This window comes from Mesocricetus auratus, unplaced genomic scaffold (assembly GCF_017639785.1).
Source record: "Mesocricetus auratus isolate SY011 unplaced genomic scaffold, BCM_Maur_2.0 Super-Scaffold_100004, whole genome shotgun sequence".
Lineage (NCBI taxonomy): Eukaryota > Metazoa > Chordata > Mammalia > Rodentia > Cricetidae > Mesocricetus > Mesocricetus auratus.
Genome location: NW_024429189.1, coordinates 87,845,196 through 87,871,716, shown reverse-complemented (window position 1 = coordinate 87,871,716; position 26,521 = coordinate 87,845,196). Strand labels below are relative to the sequence as shown.

General features: G+C 44.2%; 2 protein-coding genes and 1 pseudogene across 7 annotated transcripts in view; 1 reads left to right on the top strand and 2 right to left on the bottom strand.

Moving 5' to 3' along the window:
• Positions 1-23,542, top strand: part of Tp53bp1 (tumor protein p53 binding protein 1) — a 74,318-nt gene extending 50,776 nt beyond the window's left edge. For 4 of the 5 annotated variants that reach the window (XM_021226264.2, XM_021226265.2, XM_021226267.2 and 1 more), the window contains 12 exons: positions 3,850-4,330; positions 6,953-7,105; positions 9,550-9,821; positions 10,404-10,553; positions 10,781-11,211; positions 14,120-14,311; positions 14,667-14,888; positions 17,061-17,276; positions 18,034-18,128; positions 18,575-18,774; positions 19,222-19,367; positions 19,721-23,542. In XM_021226264.2, coding sequence (XP_021081923.1) covers positions 3,850-4,330; positions 6,953-7,105; positions 9,550-9,821; positions 10,404-10,553; positions 10,781-11,211; positions 14,120-14,311; positions 14,667-14,888; positions 17,061-17,276; positions 18,034-18,128; positions 18,575-18,774; positions 19,222-19,367; positions 19,721-19,908 — 2,746 coding nt within the window. In that variant the 3' untranslated portion in view covers positions 19,909-23,542. Of the gene's footprint in view, positions 1-3,849; positions 4,331-6,952; positions 7,106-9,549; positions 9,822-10,403; positions 10,554-10,780; positions 11,212-14,119; positions 14,312-14,666; positions 14,889-16,390; positions 16,451-17,060; positions 17,277-18,033; positions 18,129-18,574; positions 18,775-19,221; positions 19,368-19,720 lie in introns of those variants that run through there. The other variant, XM_040746141.1, reaches the window with a different exon arrangement.
• On the bottom strand, positions 15,368-16,402 carry LOC106021025 (annotated as a pseudogene).
• Positions 20,634-26,521, bottom strand: part of Tubgcp4 (tubulin gamma complex associated protein 4) — a 30,866-nt gene continuing 24,978 nt past the window's right edge. For both annotated transcript variants that reach the window (XM_021226268.2, XM_005068511.4), the window contains exons 14-18: positions 26,189-26,366; positions 24,679-24,813; positions 22,873-22,989; positions 22,166-22,305; positions 20,634-21,576 (exon numbers count right to left, since the gene is read on the bottom strand). In XM_021226268.2, the coding sequence (XP_021081927.1) occupies positions 21,564-21,576; positions 22,166-22,305; positions 22,873-22,989; positions 24,679-24,813; positions 26,189-26,366 (583 nt within the window). In that variant the 3' untranslated portion in view covers positions 20,634-21,563. The remainder of the gene's footprint in view (positions 21,577-22,165; positions 22,306-22,872; positions 22,990-24,678; positions 24,814-26,188; positions 26,367-26,521) is intronic.

Below are 26,521 nucleotides of genomic sequence, written 5' to 3'. Positions count from 1 at the left end.
ATTTATGACTACAATTTTAGCATTAATCATTTGTCCAGTGCTCAGAGGAAAATGAGAAATACCAAATTTCTGGTGTTTGGTAGGAATCTGCTAATACTACTAATACTGTAATGAGTCATTGCCCGCCTTTCCACCCCGGCTTTCTTTTTTTTTTTTTTTTGAGACAGGGTATCACTGTGTAGTCCTGGCTTGGAACTCACTATTTAGACTCTGTAAACCATGCTGGTCTCAAACTTACACAGATTGACCTCCCCTGCTGGGACTGTAGGTATGTCTCACCATGCCTGGTGATGACTTTTGTCTTTGAAGAATCAACAGTCCCAGCTGGACTTGGTGGTGCACACATTTAATCACAGCACTCAGGAGGCAGAGGAAAAATTCCCAAACAAAACAGAACTTTGCTTTAGAAGTAAAATTCTATTCAGAGGCTGTGCCCTGAATACTTAGTTTCTGGGGTGTCTTAGTTTCCTTGACCATTACTGTTGTACTCTGGGGAGGCTAGGAACCACAAAAGTTTCTTTCTTAACGTTTGTGGGGTCAGGACAGTCCCCACTGTCTTACATTAATGCTGGTGGACCTGCTTGGTGGAGGAGGGTCATTCCCTGCAAGGGGGTTCTACCTTCATGTTGTGATAGTTCCCCAAAGGCTGCACCTCTCTGTGCCGTCTCCTGGGGATTAGGGTTTATGAGTTTTGCAGCCTCGGGGATTCATTCTATAGTGTGAGGTAAAATGTGTAAGCTTGTTTAAGGATGGGAAACAGTGGTAGCAGCTGAGGCCTGTTGGCCTTCACAGGAGCTTGTTTCCTTGTGTGTTAGTGGTCTTAACGGTTAAACACGAATGTGAAGGTGAGTTGTTTCACAGCTTTGTTTTATGCATCTGGGTGTGATTATATATCTGCTGTGCTCAGCTCTTTCACATTTTATGATCATAAATCTCATGAAGATTTTAACTGCTACTCATGTGTTTCCTGGTAGTGTGTTCTGTCCTCTTCTTCCATGGACCCTCATTCAGCCAGTCTTCCTGACAAATAGGGCACAGACTCCAATAACCAAGATGCTCCTTTTAGGTAGAAGGTGGTTGAAGTCCAACGCCTATTAGTATTCGGTGCTGAGTGACAGAACCCTGTGAAGCCTACCTTCTCTTCTTTACTCATGACCCCAGCAGGAAGAGCTCTAACCAGCTCTTTATATCCACCCAGAACACGTGGTAATGATACAGCATGGTTTCCAAGCCCCTCATAACCATGATATAGTCTTCAAGGGCTAGGACATTGTCCGTTCAGATTTTTTTTCAAAGAAAGTCTTTAGAAAGTCTCAAGCAGACCTTGAACTCATCTGTGTAGGTCAGGCAGGCCTTAAAGTTGCAGCAATCTTCCTGAGGGCTGGGATTACAGGTGTGAGCCATCACACCTCAACTGAAGAATTTTCCAGATGAGATAGACCTGTGGCCATGTCTGTAAAGCATTTTCTTAATAGTAATTGGAGGACCCAGGTCACTGTGGTTGGAACCATTTTTAGGCAGATGTGTCTGGGTTGTATAAGAAAGGTTGGGCAGCCCAGAGGAAGCCATTCCTCCATGGTCTCTGCTTCACTTCCTGCCTCCTGGTCCTCCGGTGAGTTCCTGCCCCGGCTTCCCTTGGTGATGGACTGAAATTTGTAAGTCAAATAAATCTCTTCATAACCCCAAGTTGCTTTTGGTCAGTATTTTATCACAGCAATAGAAACCAAACTAAGATAACCTGTATTCTGTCAAGCTTTTTGTTTAGCATTTCAGATATAAAGAAAGACAATTTTATGTGTAACCTGCTTAGAGCTAGCCTGTTTTTTTTTTTTTTTTAAACTAGGATTCTTTTTTGAGACTATGTTTCCAGGACAGACTAGATGTTCTGGAACTCACTCTGTAGATCAGGATGGTGTGGAACTGAGAGACCCATCTGTCTCTACCTCCTGAGTGCTGGGATTAAAGGTGTGCACTACCACCAGTTTTAGCCTTATTCTAGAGAACTGTCAACATTTAAAATCTCCAGTCACGAGCCGGGCGTTGGTGGCGCATGCCTTTAATCCCAGCACTTGGGAGGCAGAGGCAGGCGGATCTCTGTGAGTTCGAGGCCAGCCTGGACTACAGAGCGAGTTCCAGGACAGCCTCCAAAGCCACAGAGAAACCCTGTCTCGAAAAACCAAAAAAACCAAACAAACAAAAAAATAAAATCCCCAGTCACTTTGGAAACTATGGTAGTTGGCTTATAGGCAACATTCAGGCAATGCTTAAAGGATAAACAAGTCAGTCAAGGGTGTGCTGGGTTTTTTTCTTCATAAATGTAGACATATCTGAAGAAGGAATCTAAACTGAGGGACTGCCTCTGTTAGTCTGTAGACTTGTCTGTGTTGGCATTTTCTTGATTAGTGATTTATGTGGAAAGGCCCACTCACTGTGGGTGGGGCCACTCCTCAACAGGTGGGTCTTGGGTTCTACTAGAAACCAGGCTGGGCCATGGGGAGCTAGCCAAATAAGCAGCATTCCTTCTTTGGTCTTGGCTCCAGTTCCTGTGTCCAGGTTTCTGCTGGGAGTTCCTGCCCTGGCTTCCCTTGATGATAAACTGTAATTTGTAGGCCAGAAAAACACTTTGCTCCCCCAAGTTGTTTGGTCATGGTTTTTGTCACAGCAATACAAAGCTAATTAAGACTCACTGGTTCCCAAATGGAAAGACTAATGAAGAGCTGGGCCCCTATCTTAAGCACTCTCTTGCAGGTGTTCTGAGGTGGTTAGGTATAACTGTGCCCAGGGAGCTCACCCCTGAACCTGGACAGGTGCTCTCACCACATGGCCTTTGACCTGGGAAGACCAGACTCTTACCTGCAACTTGTCTTCTTTGAAGATTGTTTTCTTCTTCTATATTACTGTTCAGGAGAGAGCAGACCTCATGCATAGTGTGGAGTCAGTAAAGAATGTTAGAGCTAGAGACTTCATGATCTTTTTTCTTTCTTTCTTTCTTTTTTTTTTTTTTTTGAGACAGAGTCTCATTATGTATCTCTGGCTGTCTCTGACTCGTGGTGTAGATCAGGCTGAACAGGAACTCAGGGTCCATTTAATCCTGTGTGCAGTGATTAAATGTCCTGCTTATGGCCTTTGAAGTGTACTGTAAAGTTCCTTGGATTGCTTGGGGCTCTGTAAGGGTTTTGTATCTTGTTACTGACCTTGTTTACTTGTGTGCAGTTTTAGAATTCACTTGGCCCATTTTTCTGTTGCTAATGATAGTGCCACAGCTGGGGGAAACCATGAGGAAAGAAGGTTCATTTTGACCCACAGTTTTGCTTAAAGATTAAGGGCTGCATTCGGTGATGACTTTCTCAATGGTGGACTTCCAAGACAGTGCGGGGTGTCTTGTAGTAAGAGAGGACATGCATGTCTTTCTTTTGAGACAGGGTCTCACTGTGTAGCCCTGGCTGACATGGAAATCATGGAGATCTACCTGCTTTTGCCTCCTGACTACTGGGATTAAAGGCACGTGCCAACATACCCTGCAGATCTTTTTTTTTTTTCAAACGAAGTCACCAGTATTCATTTGTGAATATGTTACCCTGGTGACCTTGTCAGGTCTTAATTACCTCCCAGAGGTCTAACTCTGAAATACTGTACACAGCTGGATTTAGCTTTTATTCTTTTAATACTTTATCACAATAGGGATTACTTTTATTGTTTTATGCTTGGAACAGTATTGTATTATAGCCCTCGTTGTCCTATGATCCTCATCCTCCTGGGTGCTAGGATTATAGATGTGTGCCTGGTACTGGCTCAGAGGAATAAGCTGTATTCAGACCACGATACATGATGTCCTTGTTTCATTTTCAGGGCAAACTTGCTCCATTTCCCAAGTGTTGAAGAAGAGGACAAAGAAAAAATGGATGGTGCCCCAAAGCTCAGGCAGAGTGAACAGCCTATGAGGCCTGTTGGGCTGGTCAAGGATGCTGCTGCTTCTGAGGACTCTGCTTCTTCTGTTTCCCAGCAGAGAGCCACACAGGGGTCATTCAGCCCTCAAGGAGAAGTGATGGAAACAGACCTGCTGGAAGGACTGAGTGCTAACCAGGAAAAACCATGTAAGGTCTTGATGGAAAGACCCACCCAGAGTAACATAGGAATCCAGACCATGGACCATTCCCTGTGTGCCCCAGAAACTGTTTCAGCGGCAACCCAGACTGTGAAGAGTGTGTGTGAACAGGGAACCAGTACAGTGGAGCAGAACTCTGGGAAACAAGATGCCACTGTGCAGACGGAGAGGGGGAGTGGTGAGAAACAGGCTCCTGTGGACGATACAGAGTCCCTCCACAGCCAGGTGTGTACAGACTGGGTGCTCCAGGGGCCCTACTACAGACTCTGAGGGTCTCAGTTTAGTGCCTCCAATAACAATCTTATGGTTGTGTGTGTGAGTCAGAAGACAACCTCAGGAGTTGGTCCTCAGGTGTCTTCCATCTTTTTGTTTGAGACAGTCTCTCATTGGTTGTAAACTTTCCTCTGGTCTGTGAGTCAGAAGTTGTGTCTCTTCCCGCCTCACTACTGCTGGAAATTACAGATGTGTTCCACTGTCCTGAGCTTTGGTTCTGGCAATCTAAAATCTTCTTTTTTTCTTTTTTCTTTTTTTTTGGTTTTTCCAGACAGGGTTTCTCTGTATTGTTTTGGAGGCTGTCCTGGAACTAGCTCTGTAGACCAGGCTGGCCTGGAACTCACAGAGATCCACCTGCCTCTGCCTCCCGAGTGCTGGGATTAAAGGCATGCGCCACCAACGCCTGGCTAATCTAAAATCTTAATGCGTGTGTGGCAGACACTTTACTGACTAAGCCATCTCCCCAGCTCCATTGACATTTCTTTTTTGTTTTTGCTGATTTTTTTTTTTAATCTTGTTGTTTTTGAGGCAGGGTCAGTCTCACTGTATAGTCTTGGCTAGCCTGGAACACTGTAGACCAGGCTTGCCTTGGACTAAAAAAAAGATCCTTCTGCCTCTACCTCCCAAGTGATGGGATTAAGGGTGTGTGTCACCATGCCCAGCCAATAATTTTTTAATTAAAAAGATTGACAGAGGAGTTGAGTAGGGATAAGGCATGCTGTGTAGGATTGCTTCTGTTGTAGAGGTGGCAGGTATTGGTAGGATTATCCTAGTGTTGATGTTCTGTAGACGGGAATTACCATGTATCTCCGGATGATGGTGATGATGTATCTCAGGTAGTGAGCAGGTAAGGACCAGGGTTAGCTGCTGAATGGAGATGCTTCAAGGGCTGAGGGATAAAGCACTCATAGCTGGCATGTCTGAAGATACTGGTGGATGCTGTTGACTAGTGATTTTCTTTTTAGATTCATTTACTTTACTCTGTGTGTGTGTGTGTGTGTGTCTGTGTGTGTCTGTGTGTGTCTGTGTGTGTGTGTGTCTGTGTGTGTGTGTGTCTGTGTGTGTGTGTGTCTGTGTGTGTGTCTGTGTGTGTGTGTCTGTGTGTGTGTGTGTGTCTGTGTGTGTGTGTGTCTGTGTGTGTGTGTCTGTGTGTGTGTGTGTCTGTGTGTGTGTGTGTCTGTGTGTGTGTGTGTGTCTGTGTGTGTGTGTCTGTGTGTGTGTGTCTGTGTGTGTGTGTCTGTGTGTGTGTGTGTGTCTGTGTGTGTCTGTGTGTGTGTGTGTGTGTCTGTGTGTGTGTGTGTGTGTGTCTGTGTGTGTCTGTGTGTGTGTGTCTGTGTGTGTGTGTGTCTGTGTGTGTGTGTGTCTGTGTGTGTGTGTCTGTGTGTGTGTGTGTGTCTGTGTGTGTCTGTGTGTGTGTGTGTGTGTGTTTGTTGTTGTATGCCATGTGAGTGCAAGTGCCCTTAAGGACCAGAAGAGGGTATCAGATCCTCTGTGACTGGAGTTATAGACAATTGTGAGCTGACATGTTGGTGCTGGGAGTCAAACCTAGGTTCTCTGCAAGAGAACTGATAACCTATCTCTGCAGCACTACCCCCCCATTTAAGATTTATTTTATTTTAACATTTCTGTGTGTGTGTGTGTGTGTGTGTGTGTGTGTGTGTGTGTGTGTGTGTGTGTGCAGTAGTGTGATGGGGAATCCAGAAGAGGGTGTTGTATCCATGATGGTAGACTTAATGGAGTTTCTGAGTTACCCAGTGTGAGTGTTGGGAGCTGACCTTGGTTCTCTGTAAGAGTAGTGTGTACTCTTAACCACTGAGCCTTCTCTCTAGCTCCTACCTATTATTAATTAAGCAACCATTGTTGACAGATATTATTACAGTGTCACACAGAATGCGTTTAAGAGCAAGTTTCTCCTGCTAAGAAAGGTGTTAGGGGCTGGAGAGATGGAGAATTGTCAGGGGCTGGATTAAGAGCCACTTGTTGCTCTTCCAGAGGAAGAGCTGGGCAGCTCACCACTGTGACTTCAGGTGGCCAAAAGAGGGCACCAGATCCTATTCTAGATGGTTGTGAGCTACCATGTGTTTGCTGGGAATGAACTCAGGACTTCTGGAAAAGCATCCATGCTCTTAACCGCTGAGCCATCTCTCCAGCCTTGGTGTTTTCTTAATTGAGGATCCTTCCTTCGAGGCGTGCACCACCACCGCCCGGCAAGCACCTGCTTTTTAGATAAACCACTGTTTAGATAAACCACTGTTGTCATGAGAATTGGAAGGAATGGCTGGGTGTGGTGACACGTACTTATCAGGCTGAGGCAGGAGGATCACAAGTTGGAGAGAACATCTTGGTGTTCATAGTGAGTTGAAGCTAAGTCTGAACTGTGCAAAGAAACTAGTGTGTTAGACACTGTGATTGAGCTTCCTCCAGGCTCTTCCTCATTGTTATCTGTGAGTAAATGGAATACTGATTACAGTAGACCCATGAGTTCTCTGAAGTGCATCTGGCAGTTTCCATGAGAGCTGTGGCTGCCTTGGCTCTCTTGGTTCTCTTCTTACTGTGGTCTGTCCTTTGTTGTAGGGAGAAGAAGAATTTGAAATGCCCCAGCCTCCACATGGCCATGTCTTGCATCGTCACATGAGAACGATTCGTGAAGTTCGGACACTTGTCACCCGTGTCATCACAGATGTTTACTATGTGGATGGGACAGAAGTGGAAAGGAAAGTAACTGAGGTAATACCTGGGCCCACCTACTTCCTCTTCCTTTCCTTCCACTTCCTCTTTCCTCCTCCAGTCCCTTTCCCCTCCTTTTTTTCTCTTCTTCCTCCCTCTTTCCTTCTCCTCTTCCCTTTTTCAGCCTTTCCCGTGCCACTAGCACTGACAATTTTCCTTTAGTTCTTTCTTTCTGACTGTCCTGGAACTCACTCTGTAGACCAGGTTGCCTTCAAACTCACAAAGATCTGCCTGCCTCTGCCTCCCTAGTGCTGGGATTAAAGGTGTGAGCCACTACCTTCCTGAGGCTGGCTCCCTCCCTCCCTCCCTCCCTCCCTCCCTCCCTCCCTCCCTCCCTCCCTCCCTACCTCCCTCCCTCCCTCCCTCCCTCCCTCCCTCCCTCCCTCCCTCCCTCCCTCCCTCCTTTCTTTTCTCTCTTGGTTGCTTGAGACAGGGCTCCTCTGTATGTATATCCATGGCTGGCTATCCTAGAACTCACTCTGTAGATCAGGCTGACCTTGAACTCACAGAGATCCACCTGCCTCTGCCTGAGTGCTGGGATTAAAGGCGTGGATCACCACTGCTCAGCTGGTTTGTTTTTTCTTTAGACAAGGTTTTGCTTGTGTGGCTCAAGCCTCTTAATTTCTTATGCAACTAGTCTTGAACTTTGGATCTTTCTGTCTCTGTCTTAGTTTGTGTTATGACAAACCTAGGGCCACATATATGTGAGGGGAGCATTCTACCAACTGGAGCTATACCCCAACCCTGTGGATTCTTTTCACTTTAACATTTATTCATTTTGTGTGGGTGTGTGCCGTGGCCTATGTGTGGTGGTCAGAGGACAGCTTTATTATCAGCTTTCTCTCTGCTTCCTGTGGTCCTGGGCTATCAGACTTGGGTCACCAGACATATAATGAGCCATCTTGTCTATCCTTGCACTTCCCCCAACCATGGGCTCTTAGAGGAGTAATTTTCCAGAAGTGAGAAATGAGAAGGAAGACAACTATCATGTATGTCCATTTCCCTCTGCTGTGTCTGCCGAGGATGTGATGTCTTAGTCCCAGATCCTTTTTCTACTGTGCCTGGGGGTCAGTCTCACTAGCTGCCACACAGCTGAACTCTAGCTAGCACCCAAGTGTGCATATAAGGAGAAACCAGGTTGGTTTGTACCTATCAGAAATTCCTTGTTATTATTAACTTTTTTGAGATGGGGGTCTCATTATGTAGACTTGTCTGTCTTGGAACTTGGCATGTAGACCAGGCTGACCTTGAACTAAAAGAGATCCACCTGCCTCTGCTTCCAAGTACTGGGATTAAAGGTATGTGCCACCACTTTCATTAGAATGTGTGCCCCCTCTACGTATGCTGGATGGGCTTGGAACTGTTTGTGGAGGGCCCAGTATCAGTTCAGGAACCCCAAGACCAAGTTCTCATCACAAAGATTTATTGGCTCAGAGGGACAGAGGTCTGAGATAGGAGACAAAGGCAGGAGACAGAGGACAAAGGAGAGAGGGAACAAGGAAGGAGGGGAAGGGTATTTGTCCTTGAGGACAAAGGACTGCCTCTGGATGGAGAGGAAAAAGACACTGATTGACCCATAGGCAAAAGGTGGTTTATAAAGGTCAAAGGAGAAAGAAACCCTGTGTTAGGATGAGGTGTTTAATTCTGATTACACATGTGAATTAGGGCAGCCAAAGGAGGCGTTTGATTGCTGGACTTCATTTAATACTTTGGTAGCTGAGCCTTAGTAGTCAGCCTCAGAAGAAGTGGCCCAAAAGGAGAGATCTTTCAGCCTCCCGAGTGCTGGGATTAGAGGTGTGCGCCACCACCGCCTGGCATCTTGGTCACTTCTGAAAGGTATTACAAAAGAACTAGTGTTAATAAGGTCTCCAGAATGGCTCCTGACCACTGCTTTTCACCATCCTCCTTAGCTCTCTTCTGACTGGGAAATGGCTTCTGCCTTCTGGGTTAAAATCCTTGTTAGCAGTCAACACTTGTGAGCTTGCTCAGTAAAAAGACAACTTCCCATCAGAAGCCACAGGAAGTTTTCTTTACTTTTACTTTTTTTGCTACATGTAACAGATGTTAAATGTTTGGTTCAGTAGTTTTGAACAAGTTTTTTATTATTATTATTTATTTAATTACTTAATTTTGAGAAAGGGACTTACTGTGTGTCCCTGGCTGGCCTGAAATTTGGTATGTAGATCAGCTGGTCTCAAACTTGCAGCCCACCTGCCTCTACTTCCAAGTACTAGGATTAAAGGTGTGTGCCATCCATCATACCTGGCTGTTCTTTGAAAGTTTTTATGTAACCATGCCCTCAGACAAGCGGAATATTTCCACTGCTTCAGTACATTCCCTTCTGATTCCAGTGAAGTTTCCTGCAGTCTCTAGGATTTCCCAGTCATCACTTAATCTTATGTTAGCGTGGTTTCTTCTAGCTTCTTGTCTGTTTCTTCCTGTAGGAGACTGAAGAACCAATCGTAGAATGTCAGGAATGTGAAACAGAGGTTTCCCCTTCCCAGACTGGAGGCTCTTCTGGAGACCTGGGGGACATCAGCTCCTTCTCCTCCAAAGCATCCAGCTCACACCACACATCAAGTGGGACGAATCTCTCCGCCATGCACAGCAGTGGCAGCTCAGGACGAGGAGCCGGGCCACTCAAAGGGAAAACCAGCGGGACAGAACCTGCAGATTTTGCCTTACCCAGTTCCAGAGGAGGGCCAGGAAAACTGAGGTGCAGACATGGTCTCCAGTAGACCCCACAGGCAGGGGGAAGAAGTAATGGGGGATGCCCCACCTCAAGCCATTATAAATCAGTGCCTCTTTCTCTCTGTTTGGGGTTGCTGGAGGAGGAGCCCTGTGGGCAAAGGAGCTCCTTAGGGGATGGTGGGGATGCTGGATACATGTTCTGCTGTCCCTATATAGGCAGCTTATCTATATTTTGGCTGGGAATACAGGACATTGAAGTGGGCCCCCATTGTTCTGTATCTCCTTGGTTTTTGATCTGCTCTTTGGGTATCCAGAGCCTGAAGTAGAGGAGAAGGCAGGGCAGAAATGGGTGTGGCATCTTAAATAGCAGCAGCAGGAAACTATGTCAGGAGGAAATAGGCTTTCACACAGGAAGAGGTCCTTTTATCCCGTTTCCCCCTTGCTCCCTGGCTGAGGTCTTGTTGACTGGTATTGATGGGTGTGAACCAGCTTTCTTTTGCCCTGGTGGAGTAGCACAAATTGCTTGGCATATAGTGCTACTGGGGAAATGTTAAGGATGTATTCATATTAGCAGCTGCTGTCAAACTAACCTGTGTACATTCTCTAGTCCTAGAAAAGGGATCAATCAGACAGGGACACCAGTGTGTGAGGAAGATGGTGATGCAGGCCTTGGCATTAGACAAGGAGGGAAAGCTCCAGTCACACCTCGTGGGCGTGGTCGAAGGGGCCGCCCACCTTCTCGGACCACTGGAACAAGGTACCTGGGTAGTGTTGAAAATAATGGGGAGTAGAGAGAAGAGAATAGAGAATATGTGGGGTACCAGAGGGAGAGGATGGGCCCACACTGACTGAGGGAGGCCCCTGAGTTTGGGCTAATGCCTGTGATGGGATTGGTAAAGAATGGGTTGAGATCTGTAGGTAAAAGAGTGGGTTTGGTAGCTAGGTCCTTTCTTGTTCTCACTTCCTTCTCTTATCCGTCTTTAGAGAAACAGTTGTGTCTGGTCCGTTGGGTATAGAAGACATTTCACCTAGCATGTCACCAGATGACAAGTCCTTCACCAGAATCATGCCCCGTGTGCCAGACTCTACCAAACGAATGGATGCTGGTTCTACTGTTTTGAAGCGGAGTGATTCCCCAGAGATTCCTTTTCAGACTGCTACTGGGTCTTCTGATGGGTTGGATGCCTCATCTCCAGGAAATAGCTTTGTGGGGCTCCGTGTTGTAGCCAAGTGGTCATCCAATGGCTACTTTTACTCTGGGAAAATCACACGGGATGTTGGAGCTGGGAAGTATAAGCTGCTCTTCGATGATGGGTATGAATGTGATGTGCTGGGCAAAGACATTCTCCTGTGTGACCCCATACCCCTGGACACTGAAGTGACAGCCCTCTCAGAAGATGAGTATTTCAGTGCAGGTAATCAAGCAGAGTCCCTTCTGATGTACTGTGCCAATTGGTCCATCCTGTCAGGAATTACCAAGACATCCTTCCCCAGCCTTACCATTTTTCTGGATCTCTAAGAGTCACAGATTCTATTCCTATTACATTGGTTACCTTTGCCATTGATTTTTTTTTCTGTTTACAGTTTGGTTTTCAGTAAACATATTTTGGAATAACTATAGAATTAAGGAAAAATTTGCCAAGTACAGAATGGTGTTAGGGGAGAGGATTCCTGTGTCCTCACCTGGCATTCCTTATGTGTAGCATTCTAAATTAGTCTGATATGTTTATCCAAACCAAGAAGCCAATCTTGATTTCTTACTGGTAGCTCCAAACTTAATTTGGATTTTACCATCTTTTTTATTTTCTGTTTCAGGATCCAGTTGAGGAAATCAATTTACATTTAATCATCATGTTTCATTTGGTCTCCTCTGGTTTGTGGCAATTTCTGTCTTTTGTTTTTCCACAACCTTGCCAGTTTTGAGGAATGATATTCATGTGTTTTACAGAATGTCTGTCAAATCAGGTCTGATGTTTTCTCACTAGACTGGAGTTCACTTTTATGAATGTCATAGAGATGAAGCACCCTTCCTAGCTAGCATCTACGGGGTTGAGGGAGGTATGTGACATCACATTACATCACTGGTGATGTGAATCTGTCACTAGCTCAGGTGGTCTTTTCCAGGTCTCTCCACTTCAGCATTAGTGTTTTCCCTTTCTATATTCTGTCTTCCTTCACTTCTGACTTTCAGACTCACTGCCTGCATCAGTAAGAACTTAGCTGGAAACTGATACTACACTGAGATGGATTAACAGGAAGAACTGTTAGCGGCATGTTAATCACTTTCTCGTTTGAAGAATGATGCTCCCTGCCCCGCCTTTTTTTCCCCAAGATGCTCTTATGTCACTGCCTTTCTTTTTGTAGTAGCCAGTGTTGGTAATGTGAGGAATTTATGTGTGCTCCTCACTTACTCTCACATTCAGGGGGTCTGGATCAGTCCCATGCTGGCCTCCCAGCTGTCGGTCTGGGGTCCAAAAGCTCTCCTCTGTTCGGATCAGCTGTCTCTGCTGGTTTTGCCAGCCCATTCTTTGCCAATTTGCTCATCGCTCCTCTCTCTCTGTCGCTGGGTTCCTTGGGTTCAGTTTAGTGTTTAACTGTGGGTGTTTGCCTCTGCTTCCATCAGTCACTGGATGAAGGCTCCAGGATGGTTATGGACATCAAGTTCATTATCAGGAATGGGCATTCGAGGTGGTCTCTCCACTATTGCTTAGCTTGCCAGTTGGTGTCATCCCTTTAGATCACTTGAGGTCACACTGGTGCCTGATCTGTCTTCTAACCTATGATTCCCTCTTCCCCCTATTCTACTCCCACTCAACCTTCCTGTTCCCCCATGACCAGTCTTCCTCTTTTCCCCCCTCTCTTCTTCCCAGCTCCCACTTCCCCCCACCTCTCGCCGTGTTCGCATCTGTTCAGAGGATCTTGCCTCATTCCTCTTCTCTTGGGTACCATGCATATCTCTTAGGTTCTTTCCTGTTTCCTGGACTCTCTGTCAGTGGAAGTGCAGACTGTCACTATCCTGATCCATGTCTAAAATCCTTATATGAGTGAGTACATACCATGTTTGTCTTTTTGTGTCTGGGTTACCTCACTCAGGATGGTTTCTTCTAGTGCCATCCATTTACCTGCAAATTTTAAGATTCTATTGTTTTTTTCTGCTGAATAATACTCCATTGTGTAAATGTACCACATTTTCTCTATCCATTGTTCAGTTGAGGGGCATCTAGGTGTAAAGCCATCTTAGAGGTTCACGTTTGGCCCTTTGAAGGCATTTTTGTATCAGTGGTAAATGTACATGAAAGGGTGGGGACTGAGCCTTCCACTTGCTGAGGCTGTTTACCAATGGCACACCACACTGCTTCTAGTTGTAGCAGTTCTTCCTTAGTGGTGAGTCTGTGGCCTTGGGCTTGTAAAATTGAGGTGGTCTTCCTGATTTATTTGGGGATAGATTTAACTTAGGAGATGAGTAAAGGAAGTGATTATATGGCAGAGGAGGAGGACTAGGACCTGCCTCCTCCTCCCTGGTTTTACCTGGTAGGGTTCCTTAGTCCTTCATTAAAGACAAGCTAATGGAGACTGAAGTGTTCCCTTCTGTTCATAGGAATGAAAAGTATCAGCAGTGGTACGCCTTTTTATGTCGCGTGTGAGATAAATGTTTATTGGTTGATAGAAAGCATGGAGTGTTTTGGTTTTTTTTTTTTTTTTCCTTTGAACTGGAAATAGATCTTGCCTAAGCTCAGGTGACTTGAGTTCTTTGTTTCCTTGTTTGCTCCACACCGCGTCCCTAACCTAACAGCCGTCCACAGTTGTGCCTCAGTGCAGGAGCAGGGAGTCAGATAGAAGGAGCAGGGTTTTTTCTCCTTTCTTTGTTCTCTTCATCCTGGCTCTGTTGCACAATAGACAAGCATCATGTACATACATTCTCTCAGAACTGTCATTTTCACCTGTAATTTAGAACTCTAACTCATTCTTCAAAGAAACTACAATGGGAAATTGCTACAAAGATTGTTAAGAAACCATGCCATTTACTTCAGGGGTCCCATTTGAGCCATTAACAATCCCTAAGTCCAGCATTGGAAAGCTTTATTGTATAACTAAAGGTTGATTTCTCTCAGAAAACCTTGTCTAATCCCAGTGTAGTAGCTACATAAGTCCCAAGTGTTGTAAACCATTTGGGATGGACAGGTATAACTTCGTAAAGGCCTGGATCAGTCCACTGTTGTTGGCTCTGTGTGTTTCCTGCCTGTCTCAGGCCTGCTTTTGTAGAACCCTTTTGAGGGTGCTAAGCAGCCTACAATTGTGGTATCATTTTGATGTCATCCCTAGGAGTTGTCAAAGGACACAGGAAGGAGTCTGGGGAGCTGTACTACAGCATTGAAAAAGAAGGCCAAAGGAAGTGGTATAAGCGTATGGCAGTCATCCTGTCCTTGGAACAAGGAAACAGACTGAGAGAGCAATATGGGCTTGGCCCGTATGAAGCTGTTACACCCCTCACAAAGGCAGCAGATATCAGCCTAGGTAAGACTTTTCTGGACAACTACCTGTAGGTCTGTACTTTGCTTAAAGAAGGGAGGACAGTTTCTAGAGCAGCCAGGAGTGGTTACCTGACTTGTCTTGTGGTTTATTAGATGATGATGGTGGTGGTTCTCCAGAACTACTGCTACACCTGTTTCCTTCCAAGTAGCAATCGAGAAGTATGCAGTTTTTCTGGCCTTCCTTGTTTTACAGGGGAGCAAACATGTCTGATTAGAACATAAAATGTATGGCTTAAAAAAGAGGCTCCTTGATTGTGGAGGTGACAAAAGTATAGTGTTGTCTATGTCAGATTTGAGTTGAGACCATGGATCTTGCCAACCTTTGCCTTATCTATCAGATAATTTGGTGGAAGGAAAGCGGAAACGTCGCAGTAACATCAGCTCCCCAGCCACCCCCACTGCCTCCAGCAGCAGCAGCAGCAGCACAACACCCACCCGTAAAACCACAGAGAGTCCCCGTGCTTCCACGGCAGTTCCATCAGGCAAAAGGAAGCTCATCACTTCTGAAGAGGAACGATCCCCTGCTAAGCGAGGCCGCAAGTCTGCCACCGTGAAACCTGGTAAGATGGAAGCCTAGTACATGGATGTTCTTTCTATGTTGGTCAGACTGGCATCCACAAGCCTACAGGTGATACAGGTAGAAGCTCTGTTCCTTATCCTGTTCAGAGCCCAGCAGTGTAGACAGGAGGGCAGGACTTTATCACAGATTCCTATGTGAGCTTTTTGGGGGAATTTAAGTATGGTTTAAGCAGACTCAAAACTCTTTTCCTTCCATTGTGTCCTCTGCCTGTGCCATCTGCTTCCTGGGAGACTGTCTTGTGCTCGGGCTCCTTCGTTTCCTATTGGAAAGCCGTGCTTCAGCCTGAATGGCCACTCTTTCCCTCCTACCCCTTCCCAGTCACACTATTCAGTGTGGAGAAAATTCAGCCATTTGTTCGTTGTCTGCTGTGACCTAGACCTGGTTGTGGTGGCTTCTGTAGACAGAGGTAAAGTCCTGTCACTGTTGGGTAGGGCTCTCACAGGCTAGCTTGTTGATGGCATTCCATGGTTCCTTGCCCTGGCACCAGATCTTTTTTTTTTTTTTTTCTTTTATCTGCACTTATTTTATGGGGAATTTATTCCCATGCCATAAGTTTTTGTCTCTTCAGTTTCTTCTGGGATATCGTTTTCTGCTGTGCAACCTCCTCTTCTGGCTTTGGAACAATCTGTTCCTTTTCCATGAGGATCATCTCCATGTGGCAGGGGAGCTCATGTGTGGTTAATCCGCTCGTGAGCTATGAAAGTTTGGCTCGTGAGCTATGAAAGTTTGTCTACGTACCTTAGGTGCTTTGTTCACCTGGATGTGTTCGGTGACCAGAGAATCTATGTCTAGACCCTTAAGCTCAGCATTACTCTCTGCATTTTTAAGCATGTGCAGCAAAAATTCAGCACTCTTTTTTGACTGCCAACCCTGTATCCAGCCCCACTGTTTGGCCTGGTCACACCTGTCGACTCCACCATTGTACCGCCGGAATGGCACACATTGCTTCTTCAAAGTGATGTCTTTCAGGTATTTGGTGGCTTTTCAGATATGCATACCCTTGATGGCCGGGACAGTTTCACAGATAATCTTTAAGTGAACCTAGAGATTTGAACCTCTTGACTTGCATGGTTTTGTAGGGTTTTCTGGATCGAGAGAGTAACGAACCATCTTCACAAGTTACCTCAGATCATTTACAGGAGCTTTTTTTTTTTTCTTGTTTGTGTTGTCTGCTTACCTACCCAACACCAATGCTGTGTATTTCAGGGTATTTAAAACCAGTAATAGTTAACCTTTATTAAATATTTACTCGGTGTGGCATGTGGCCCAGGTGTTTTATCCATATTCCTTCATATATAATCCCTTAAGGTATATGTGCTAGAATTAGTTTTCTATATTTTTGAGAAATTTAAGTTAGGTAACTTTCTCATTGTGACAGAATAAGCCAGAACTCAGACTTGGGCAAGACTGATCCTAAAATCCAGTGTCATACACATAGCATCCCTGCCTCTGAGACTATTCTTGATGTTGGTTTTATTTCAGGGAGGCATGCATGACCTGCTGTCATCTTAGCCTCCTACTGAACCTGATTCGGCTTCTTCAGTAGGTACCCATTTCCTTCTGGAGGACTTATGGGGGCACATTTTAGCATGGGTGTTCTGGAATGGTGGCTCACTTAACCTTCCCAGGTGTTGAGGAGGGGTATTTTGATGTAGATTCTGTGTAAAGACACTTTTTCACTCAGAACTCACTGCACTATCCTGGTGAGAGTCCAAGATAGAGTGGGACAGTTTTGTTTTGCTTGTCCTTTAAAAGTTGCTCCAAAATGTCACATATTCTGGGGAAATCAGAGACCTGGGAGTAGTGAAAGTGGGTTGAAGACTTCAAAATACTATACTTTTCTGTTCTGGAGCCACCTTTGATTTCTGGTGGCTTCGGTTGTATTTGATGTTATAGAAGTAGTACCAGTTGATTTCCATATATTAAAATAGACTGCTGACAGTAATGGTCAAGTTAGATTTAAATATCATTTTGTCTTCATTGTGAATTTGGGCCTAGGTTGTCAGCCATTTAGAATGATTGGCTGTATTAATGATCTTCGGGTCATATCTTACAAAGCTCATCAGGACATGGCCTATCATGTCATCCTTGGTGCTGGGCCTTTGTCCAGGCAGTGGTCTGTGTGTGTCATTTTAGTGCTTTGTCTTGCTAGGTACAGTGGGGGCAGGAGAATTTGTGAGCGCCTGTGAGAGTGGAGACAACACAGGTGAACCTTCTGTCCTAGAAGAGCCGAGAGGGCCTTTGCCCCTCAACAAGACCTTGTTTCTGGGCTATGCCTTTCTCCTTACCATGGCCACAACCAATGACAAGCTGGCCAGCCGTTCTAAACTGCTAGATGGTCCTACAGGAAGCAGTGAAGAAGATGAGGGTAAGTTCTCAGGGGTGCTGATCCATGCACTGGCTTTCCATTTCCTTTGTGGTCAGTGGGCCAGTGTTAACTGTGATTCTGGTCAGGTAAGTAAAATTCACTTGTACTCTACTTGTGATCTGTAGATTTCCACAAAAAAAATTTTTAGTGAGTGGTTCTCAAGATAGTCTTGGTAAGCAGCTGGTAGATTTTTTTTTTCCTGTTAATTCACATACTACGTAGACATAGGTACACACTCAGATATCTATATAGAGTTATACATGGGTGTGTATGTATGTGTGAACGTGTGGAAAGCACAGGACAACTTGGAAGAGTCAGTTCTTTTTCCTCCTACCATAAAGGGTCCCAGGGGATCAAACAGAGTTCAGATAGGTACCGTAGAAGAAAAAGTATGCTAGCCGTGGCCTAGCCTAGCCTGATCTCAGTATTAGTCCCTTGAGGATTCCCTGCAGCTGTCTGGCATTACGTAAAAGATGGTTTGCTCTCTTTGCCTTCTTTTTGCTTTTCCAGTGTTGCTTTAACAACCTAGACTTCACAAAGCAGTTCCATATAGGTGCTTGTTGCTTGGTGCTATATAGCTCAGAAAGCTGACACTGAACAATGGGAGATGTAGGCTGTTCAGTGCCTGTCTAAGCCCTAACAGATAGCTGCAGAAAAGGAAGCAGTTACAAATAGGTATTAAAGTAGCACCTATGAAGCCAACTATTATTAAATTACACTATGTTAAAAATAATCTTGTTTTTTTATGTATATATAGAATTTTTAGAAATCCCTCCTTTCAACAAGCAGTATACAGAATGCCAGCTTCGAGCAGGAGCTGGGTATATCCTTGAAGACTTCAATGAAGCCCAGGTGAGGAATTGTTTCGGCTACACACTTTCTATATTGAGAAAAGGTCCAAGAGGCTTTCAGAGGTTGGCTGAATTCTGGGTACTGTGCCACTATGCAACCTCAGTCTAGCATTTTTGTTGTACACAAGGAAGAGAAGCTAGAACCTGGGGTTAGGTGGTAGTGGCTCTGTTTGAGAAAGCAACATTGAATTGTATTTAATAGAAAGCCTATTGGTGTTTCCGATTCCTTAGCCTGAAAGATTGGGTACCTGGTGTGGTTGACCCTTGAGATTTAGGCGTTCCAAAAGCTGAAGGTGAGATACAGAAAATGTCTCAGTGAGCAACACAGTGTTAAGTATCAAAACAGAAGTCTTCACATCTGCTCTCCATGGCTTATAAGGTATAGCTAATCAGGAAAGGTTTCTCTAGACACCACCAGACCTATCAACTGGGTTCCTTTTCTTCTAGTGTAACACAGCCTACCAGTGTCTCCTAATTGCTGATCAGCATTGTCGAACTCGGAAGTACTTCCTGTGCCTTGCCAGTGGAATTCCTTGTGTGTCTCATGTCTGGGTCCATGATAGTTGCCATGCCAACCAGCTCCAAAACTATCGTAATTATCTGTTGCCTGCTGGGTATAGCCTTGAGGAGCAGAGAATTCTGGATTGGTGAGTGTTTAAGAGTCCATCAGGCAGACTAAGTTTTGGGAGGAAAGTCTAGTTGAGAAAACCAAGTGTTACTAGAAACTGAAATGTCTGTAAGACTAAGAATTTGAAATGATTGTGGTAGTCAAGTACTTTATTTCTAAATTCTCAATCTACACTGGCCTGGAACCTTCTGAAGATGTGGAAAGAATGGGGTCAGTATCCCCAATTAGGGGAAGCACTGCAATTTGAATTAACTTTCTATCATTAAACTTAAAAAAGGAGGGAGGGAGACTCAGGAGCAGAGTCTGGGATCCCAGAGTACATACCTCATCAGAAGAGAGTACATGGTTTAGTTTGGAAAGCATTCAGATGTGCAGGAGTTCTTTGCAGATGAGCTAATTGTTAGATATGGCGGGTCCTACTAAGGTTCTTTTCAGTTCCCAAACACTGTCTCCAACTCCTTTGTAGGCAACCTCGTGAAAACCCTTTCCAGAATCTGAAGGTACTCTTGGTGTCAGATCAACAGCAGAACTTCCTGGAGCTCTGGTCTGAGATCCTCATGACTGGAGGGGCAGCCTCTGTGAAGCAGCACCATTCAAGTGCCCATAACAAAGGTACCTGGAAAGCGTGTATTCATTGTCATTCCAGGGATGTCTTTAGACTCAACAGGGTTAGCCTGTGTGTTCAAGTCTCAGTCCTTAAGAGAAGCCCCACCTTCAAAAAGGATGGGTTGGTGTAAGTGAAGGACAGAGCTGTCCCTGCTTCTATAGTCTCCAGTGGCATTTCTATTCAGTATTCTACAAGGTCAGTAAGTGGTGATTACAACTTTTATTTTAGGTTGCAAACATACAGTATCTGTAAAAGAGGGCTTTAGTAGGGAGTACTGGCTATAAGGCACATCTGTTCTTTTAAAGAAGAGCTAAACTGAGTGTTTTTTCCCTCGTTCACTTCTCCCTACTTCTTGCAGACATTGCTTTAGGGGTATTTGATGTGGTGGTGACAGACCCCTCATGCCCAGCCTCGGTGCTCAAGTGTGCTGAAGCCTTGCAGCTGCCTGTGGTGTCACAAGAGTGGGTGATCCAGTGCCTCATTGTTGGGGAGAGAATTGGATTCAAGCAGCATCCAAAATATAAACATGACTATGTTTCTCACTAAAGATACTTGGTCTTACTGGTTTTATTCCTGCTATTGTGGAGATTGTGTTTTAATCAGGTTTTAAGTGTGTCTTGTGTGTAATTGTATTCTTTGCATGGATCTTGTACATAGTTTTATTTGCTGGACTTTTATGATAAAATAAATGTCGACTCTCTTTGGTTGTAGTAACTGAGATTTCTTTATCTGTTTCTTTGAGCTTAATCTCAGAACATAGGATCCTCTCTGAAGTTTCCCAGCAGTCTTGTCACTTTAGCAGTACAGCAAATAAAAGATAAAGACATATAGGAATGAAATGTATTTTGTGGCCCCACTATCAATGTCAAAAGGTTATCCAAGGTGATACAGAATTGTTTCTAAAAACTCAGCTTAAAGTACATGAGGGCCTAGGTGAAAGTCGTGCCAAAATTGAATGGGACTGGGGAGAGCTCTGGGTATCAAGACCACAGCTGATCTGTGGTACTCAAAGCTGAAAGGGTTTGAATGGACAGTGACTGACAATAAGCTTGATAGGACAGTTTTCTGTAAGTTAACTGTCACAGCTGCTGGATGCTATTCCTTCCTCGAACCCAACATCATCCCCACTAACAAACAGCTTCTCATTCTGTTTTTTTCTATGAAGAGCCAAACAGTAAACACTTTAGGCTTTGTGGCCATTTTGTCTGTCACAATTTCCTGTCTTTTGCTATAAGATGAAAGCAATCATAGACATTAGGTAAAATAGTATGTGTGGCTGTTTGAATAATACTTTATTTACAAAAACAAGCAGTAGTCCACTATCTGCCACGCTTTGCTCGTAGAGGTAACAATGGAAGGGATCCTCTGTAGTTGACATGTACAGGCTTTCATAGTGGGTAGCACAAAATGTAGGTGAAGAGAACATTCAGTGACTACAAACAGGCCTAAACACTGCATTCTTGTCCAGCTTGGAGGGAAGGTATATTAATGGGATATTTCCTTTGTTTATGGTGAACATTTGTGACTGCACTATCTGAGCATAACCTTAACTCATGGTTAGTCTAAGGTGGGAAAATTAAGTTTGCAATTTTCAGTATCTAAAATCTGGACAATTTGACCTCTATCATCTTTAGCTGGAACTGTCCCTTTTACCAGTCTGAAAGAAAGAGAACCTACTGGCTGAATTCTTGAGATCAGGTTTTGAGTACTCTTAAAGGAGGGAGGCTCTCAAATCTGAAATTTCTGAAGGATAATATTGATAATAAATTACATGGTACAGAGGAGGTTTGAAAGCCTTAAGTCTTTTCTAACTTGGTGGTAACATCTAGATGCTTGATTCTTTTCTTACATGAGCCAAACCTAAACATGTTTTACTGATCCTGATTGTTTTCTGTGGTATCTTCCGTACCTTGATGAGTCCATATGGATATAGTAAATGCTCAATACACCACTATTGCACAAATGAACCCACCCAACAGATGTCTTAGTGTAAAGGAGCAAAAGCCTTTGAGTGGTCAGCAGAGACATAGCTGGTCCATTCCTCACAGGAATTGTAGGAAGGGTTTATACCTCTTCTAGAAGAGAAGGTAGCATCCTTTCATCAGTTTGCAGGCATCTCTGATGTTTAATAATTAGGGAGGTGTGTTACAGACATCAGAACGTGGTAGGATGAACTGTTACTTCATTTTATGAACCAGTTTTCACATACCAAAACTATAAAAAGGGGGAAAAAAGTTTCATTAAATATGCTTTCTCAAGATACAGCTGATGTTACCCTGATACTCAAAGATGTTTGGCTTCTGTTAAAACTAGTTAGATTGTTTGTGGATATCTTAGAAAGGAAGAAGGGCAATGAAATGCTTTTCCAAATGGTAATGACACAGACCTCTAAGAAGCCAACTACCACTGGATCTCATTATTAGATTTAAAGAAGTTTAGAAGAGTCAGTGGCCAATTTTACTGAGAAAGCAGTGGTCAATGAAGCATGGTGCCACAGCTACGCTGCCAGTACATGTCAGAGCAGGTTGTGCAAGCCACACTGTCCCTTAGAACACACAGTACGTAACCTAGCACAGAACTGACCTTCAGCTGTAGTGTCTCACCATGCTGATAACTTTTTCCCAGAATATAGTCTCCAATAAAATTATGAAACATTCCCTCACCCCCAGCACCTTCCCACATCTGAGCCTTGCTTATAAAATGAGGGCATTTGTAGATGAAGGCTAAAGTTCCATTTTGGACTTCTATAACTCATTAACCCCCCTCCCCCAAATCTGATGAATTCCTCAAGGATTGCTCTTACCTGCCCAGAGTTCCACCAGCCTGGGTATAATACTTGTTATAATCTAGCCGGAGCAGTAGTTGAGCCAAATCTGAGTTGATCTGGTGATTGCGAACACTGGAAAGAATCTTGAACAGGAGTGAAGACTGGCGACTAAAGCCCTGTTGAGAGACTTGAGCTGTCCCTGCCATTCAGAGCGCTAGGCGCCTGGTGTCTTTGGAAAAGCCTTGCTTAAATTTCTGTAGGACCGACCACATTCCTATTACTATCAGCTCCTAAAATGACTTAGTACTGTGTCTGTGAAATGCATGACTTCTATAGAGAAAGTACTTTCTCATTAGTAGGAATTTAACAGCTCATTTCAGATTAATATATTCTATCACATACTGGGATTGCAGTGAGCTTGCTTTGTTACGGAGATAAATATAATTTCAGATTTATTTACAAGTGAGATGGGAGGCTGGTTCAGGGAAGGAAGTGGGATGTGAGAAAATGAGCACAAAGCCAATGCATGCTTGGTGGGTTGAATAAACTATTTGGGGCTGAACTATTTCTGAACACTGTGAGGCAGCACATTAATCTTCAAAATCCACTGATACCAATGCTTTTTATCTTTTTATCTTGTTGTCTGTCTGTTCTGGGATATACTTTATTGACTTAGAGCAAAGGCTGTTTGCTCCCTAGTGTGGGGGTGGGAGTTTGTATTTCCAGTGGCCGGGCAGACTCACCTTCACGAGAATGCTCAGCTGGGCAGCGCCTCGCTCATCCAGTGGACCCAGGTTTTGACTGACCAGCGAACAAAAACTGTGACAGAGATCTAGGATTTCATTCAGGCAGTGAAACACCTACCCAAAAATACAGCTGGTGTCAGGAAATGAAGAAAGAAACTTCTGAAAATGCAAGGTTTGGGAAAATAGTCTAACAGCTGACCTCCCTGTCTGAACTCTGCATAGACACCATTACCTTCAAGGCTGCCTGGCCCTCCCCAGCAACATGGGCAGGATGAATATCCCTTCCTGGGACAGCTGCATTCTTCTCTGTTCCCTACACAAAGCTCCACTTCAGTCGCTATTAGCTCATCATCCTTTATTTGACCCACTGAGTGTGCTCTTGCCTTTGATATATGAACACTGTTCCCTGAGATGTCTCTTCTCTTTAGCACCAATCTAGGCCCCATTCTGTGAAATGTCCTTCCCCACTGCAGCCTCTAGTGAACTTTCTGCTGTAGTATCTGTGTTGTTGACTGGGAACTGTCCAGGCCACCTGTGCTGTTGCTGACTTTTGTATGTACATCTTGTTTTTCCAACTAGATTGTGAGCTCCTTAAGGGCAGAGCCATGACTTATACCTCTTTGTATCCCCAGTGCCTTGCACTCAATAAAGACTTCAGTTATGATGACCTCTTCTGATGTTCTGCTTTTCTCAAGGATATGTACACCCATGCAGTGTGAGAACGGTGGTCTACCACTGCATTTTTTTTTTCTTCAATTCACAGACCCCTTTAGGATGGTGGGCATTTAAGTCATTCTTCCTTGATTTGGCAAGTAACAGCCCCAAACAACAGCAAGAAGCCTATACTATTTATGGTTGGTGCCCTGAGCAGTACAACTTGGTCACTGCGGAGATTAAAGTATAAACACTATATAGTACAGGATTATTTCAGTCTCTCACTTTTCATTTTGGGATTGGAACCAGCTTGTGTGCTTTAAAAATTACTGGTGCCTAGACCCCAATCTGTGTTTGACTTGAGTGTCTGGTCTTAGATTTTCACAATGTTACATATGACTCCAGTATGTAGTCAGGGATGAGAGCTTCCAAATGTGTATGTATACTTGCAGATGAACACATGTCCAGAGTGACAGACACTATGTGCTTATGAAAACAACTTTCAAATTATAGGTTGATCCTGGTCCAACAGATTTCTAAGAATGTGCATTCTGTTTTCCTGAAGAGTCAGGGAAATTTCTGAATTTCGAGTAAGTCATTTCTTCTGGGGGTTAAGTGCATAGTTTTTTTTTTTTAAGGTTTATTTGCCTGCCTGCCTGCCTGCCTATCTATCTATCTATCTATCTATCTATCTATCTATCTATCTATCTATCTATCTACCTACCTATCTATCTATCTATCATCTATCTATCTATCTATCTATCTATCTATCTATCTATCTATCTATCTATCAATCATGCATGTATCTGTCTGCATGTATGCCTGCACACCAGAAGAAGGCACCAGATCTCATAGATGGTTGAGCTACCATGTGGTTTCTGGGAACTGAATTCAGGATATCTGGAAGAGCAGCCTGTGCTCTTAATCTCTAAGCATCTTTCCAGGCCCCAAATACATAGTTCTTTTATCTATACCTGTTCACCACACTCTATGATTCAACACTCCACTTCCCTTTTTATTTTGCTTTGAGTTGTCAAAAAAGTAAAAACAGAACTGAAGAAGAGCTTAATAAGTTTCATATCTTAGCAATTCCTAGAGCCTAACGGGGCTATTAGAAGCAGGCTAAGGAAACAGACTACTCCTACTTACAGGTTTCAGCAAAATAAAGGACTGGGCCAGCAAATTGCTTAGGAAGTGATCATGGGCCAATCGGATGCTTTCAAAGTCCCTCGTAGAATTGATCTGATGAAGAAGCTGTGAGAACTGAGACTCCAGCACATCTACCTGATAGACAGATAATATTTTAGCACCTAGCACATTCTGAGTGCTCTATTTTATGGGTCTCATCTCTGAGAGGGAGGGAGGGAGGGTGTGTATGAATTGTTCATGCTGCAGTTTACATGTGGAGGGCAAAGGACAATTTTCCAGGGTCTGGTCATCAGGCTTGGTAGCTCTAGCCTTCGCCTACTGAATCACCTTTACCAGCTCTCATCTTCCTTCTAACCACTTTAGGCTGACCAAAGACATGCTTCAGTTGCTGAGCCTTGTAAAGTGTATGTGTTGCTGGGGCCTTGAGTATGCAAGGGGAGGCTATAGCACAGAGCTACGTTCCTTGTCATTTGTTTCTTTTGACACAGGGTCTTGCTTTAGCCCAGACTTTACTATTCTCCTTCCTGGCACTTCCCAGTGTGGATGTTACAGTTGTGTCTCAATAGGTTTGATTGTATAATTTCTGTTTTTGAGACAGGGTCTCATATAGCTCAGACTGGCCTCAAACTCACTGTATAGCCACAGATGATCTTGAACTTCTGATCCTCTTGATTCTACCTCTCAAGTGCTGGAATTACAGACTAGTGAGTGCCACCACACCTGACATTTTGCAGTGGCTGGGGCTCAAACCCTTCCTGTATGCTATGTAAGTACTCTACCAATTGAGCTACGTTCTCATTCATGGTTATGCAATTCAAAGAAAAACTATGTGTGTATGTGCACCACATGCACACCTGGTGCCCACAGAGGGCAGAAGAGGGTGTCAGATCCTCTGGGACTAGAGTTACTGGATTAGTTACTCATGGTTGTGAGCACCATGTGGGTGCTAAGAACCAAACCTGGGTCCTCTGCAAATGCAGTCAGCATTCTTAACTGCTAAGCTATCTTTCCAGCTCCATGGACGTGTAATTCTTAATAGTTTCAAATGTCTTTGCAGACTACTCTCCCCTACCCCAGCCTAATTCACTCATGCCTCATCCCTTCCACTGACCAACTTGGTTAGCAATAGCAGGCTTATCCAAGAAGGATAGGTATGGGCTACACATAGTCTGGAGCAACACAATTCTAAAATGAGATTCTTTGGAGGGGGTGGTTGGTGGTAATTGTTGCATGCTTCCTGAACTTTGTAAATGACAATGTCATGCCACAATGTCAAAAGATTGGACATGCCTGATAATTCCAGAATGTCTGACAAACAAGTATCCTGAAGGTCTAAATCCCTTTATCCATGGATTTCCATTTCCCTTTAAAATTTCAAGGAATATACCTAGTGATATAACTCCTGAATTTTCTCCAACTGCAGCATTTTACCAAATAGAGAATTGCAGACCATTCTTAGTGTTTTCCAGGCTCCTTTTCCCACCTCTTCCACGCATCGCACAGAACATACCTGGAGATAGTACTGAAGATTATCTACTAAGAAGGCCATATGATTTCTTAGGCGCCACTTGACTGCATCTGTCTGGTTAGATTTGAGGTGTTTGCGCTGCATCTGGAGGGCCCAGCAGTGCTGCAGTTCAGCTTGGACACGACGCACACTCAGTAAGTACTTGAAAACAACATTGTACCTGCAACAGAAGCATCAGTGATATATGGACCTCACTTTAACACCCCTCCACACAACACACACAAGGGTTCCCCCTCTCCCTCCAAAGGTAGGCAGGTTAGAAGAATGGTGAGAATAAGCATTTTTATATAGTAAAAGAGAAAATGAAATGAATTT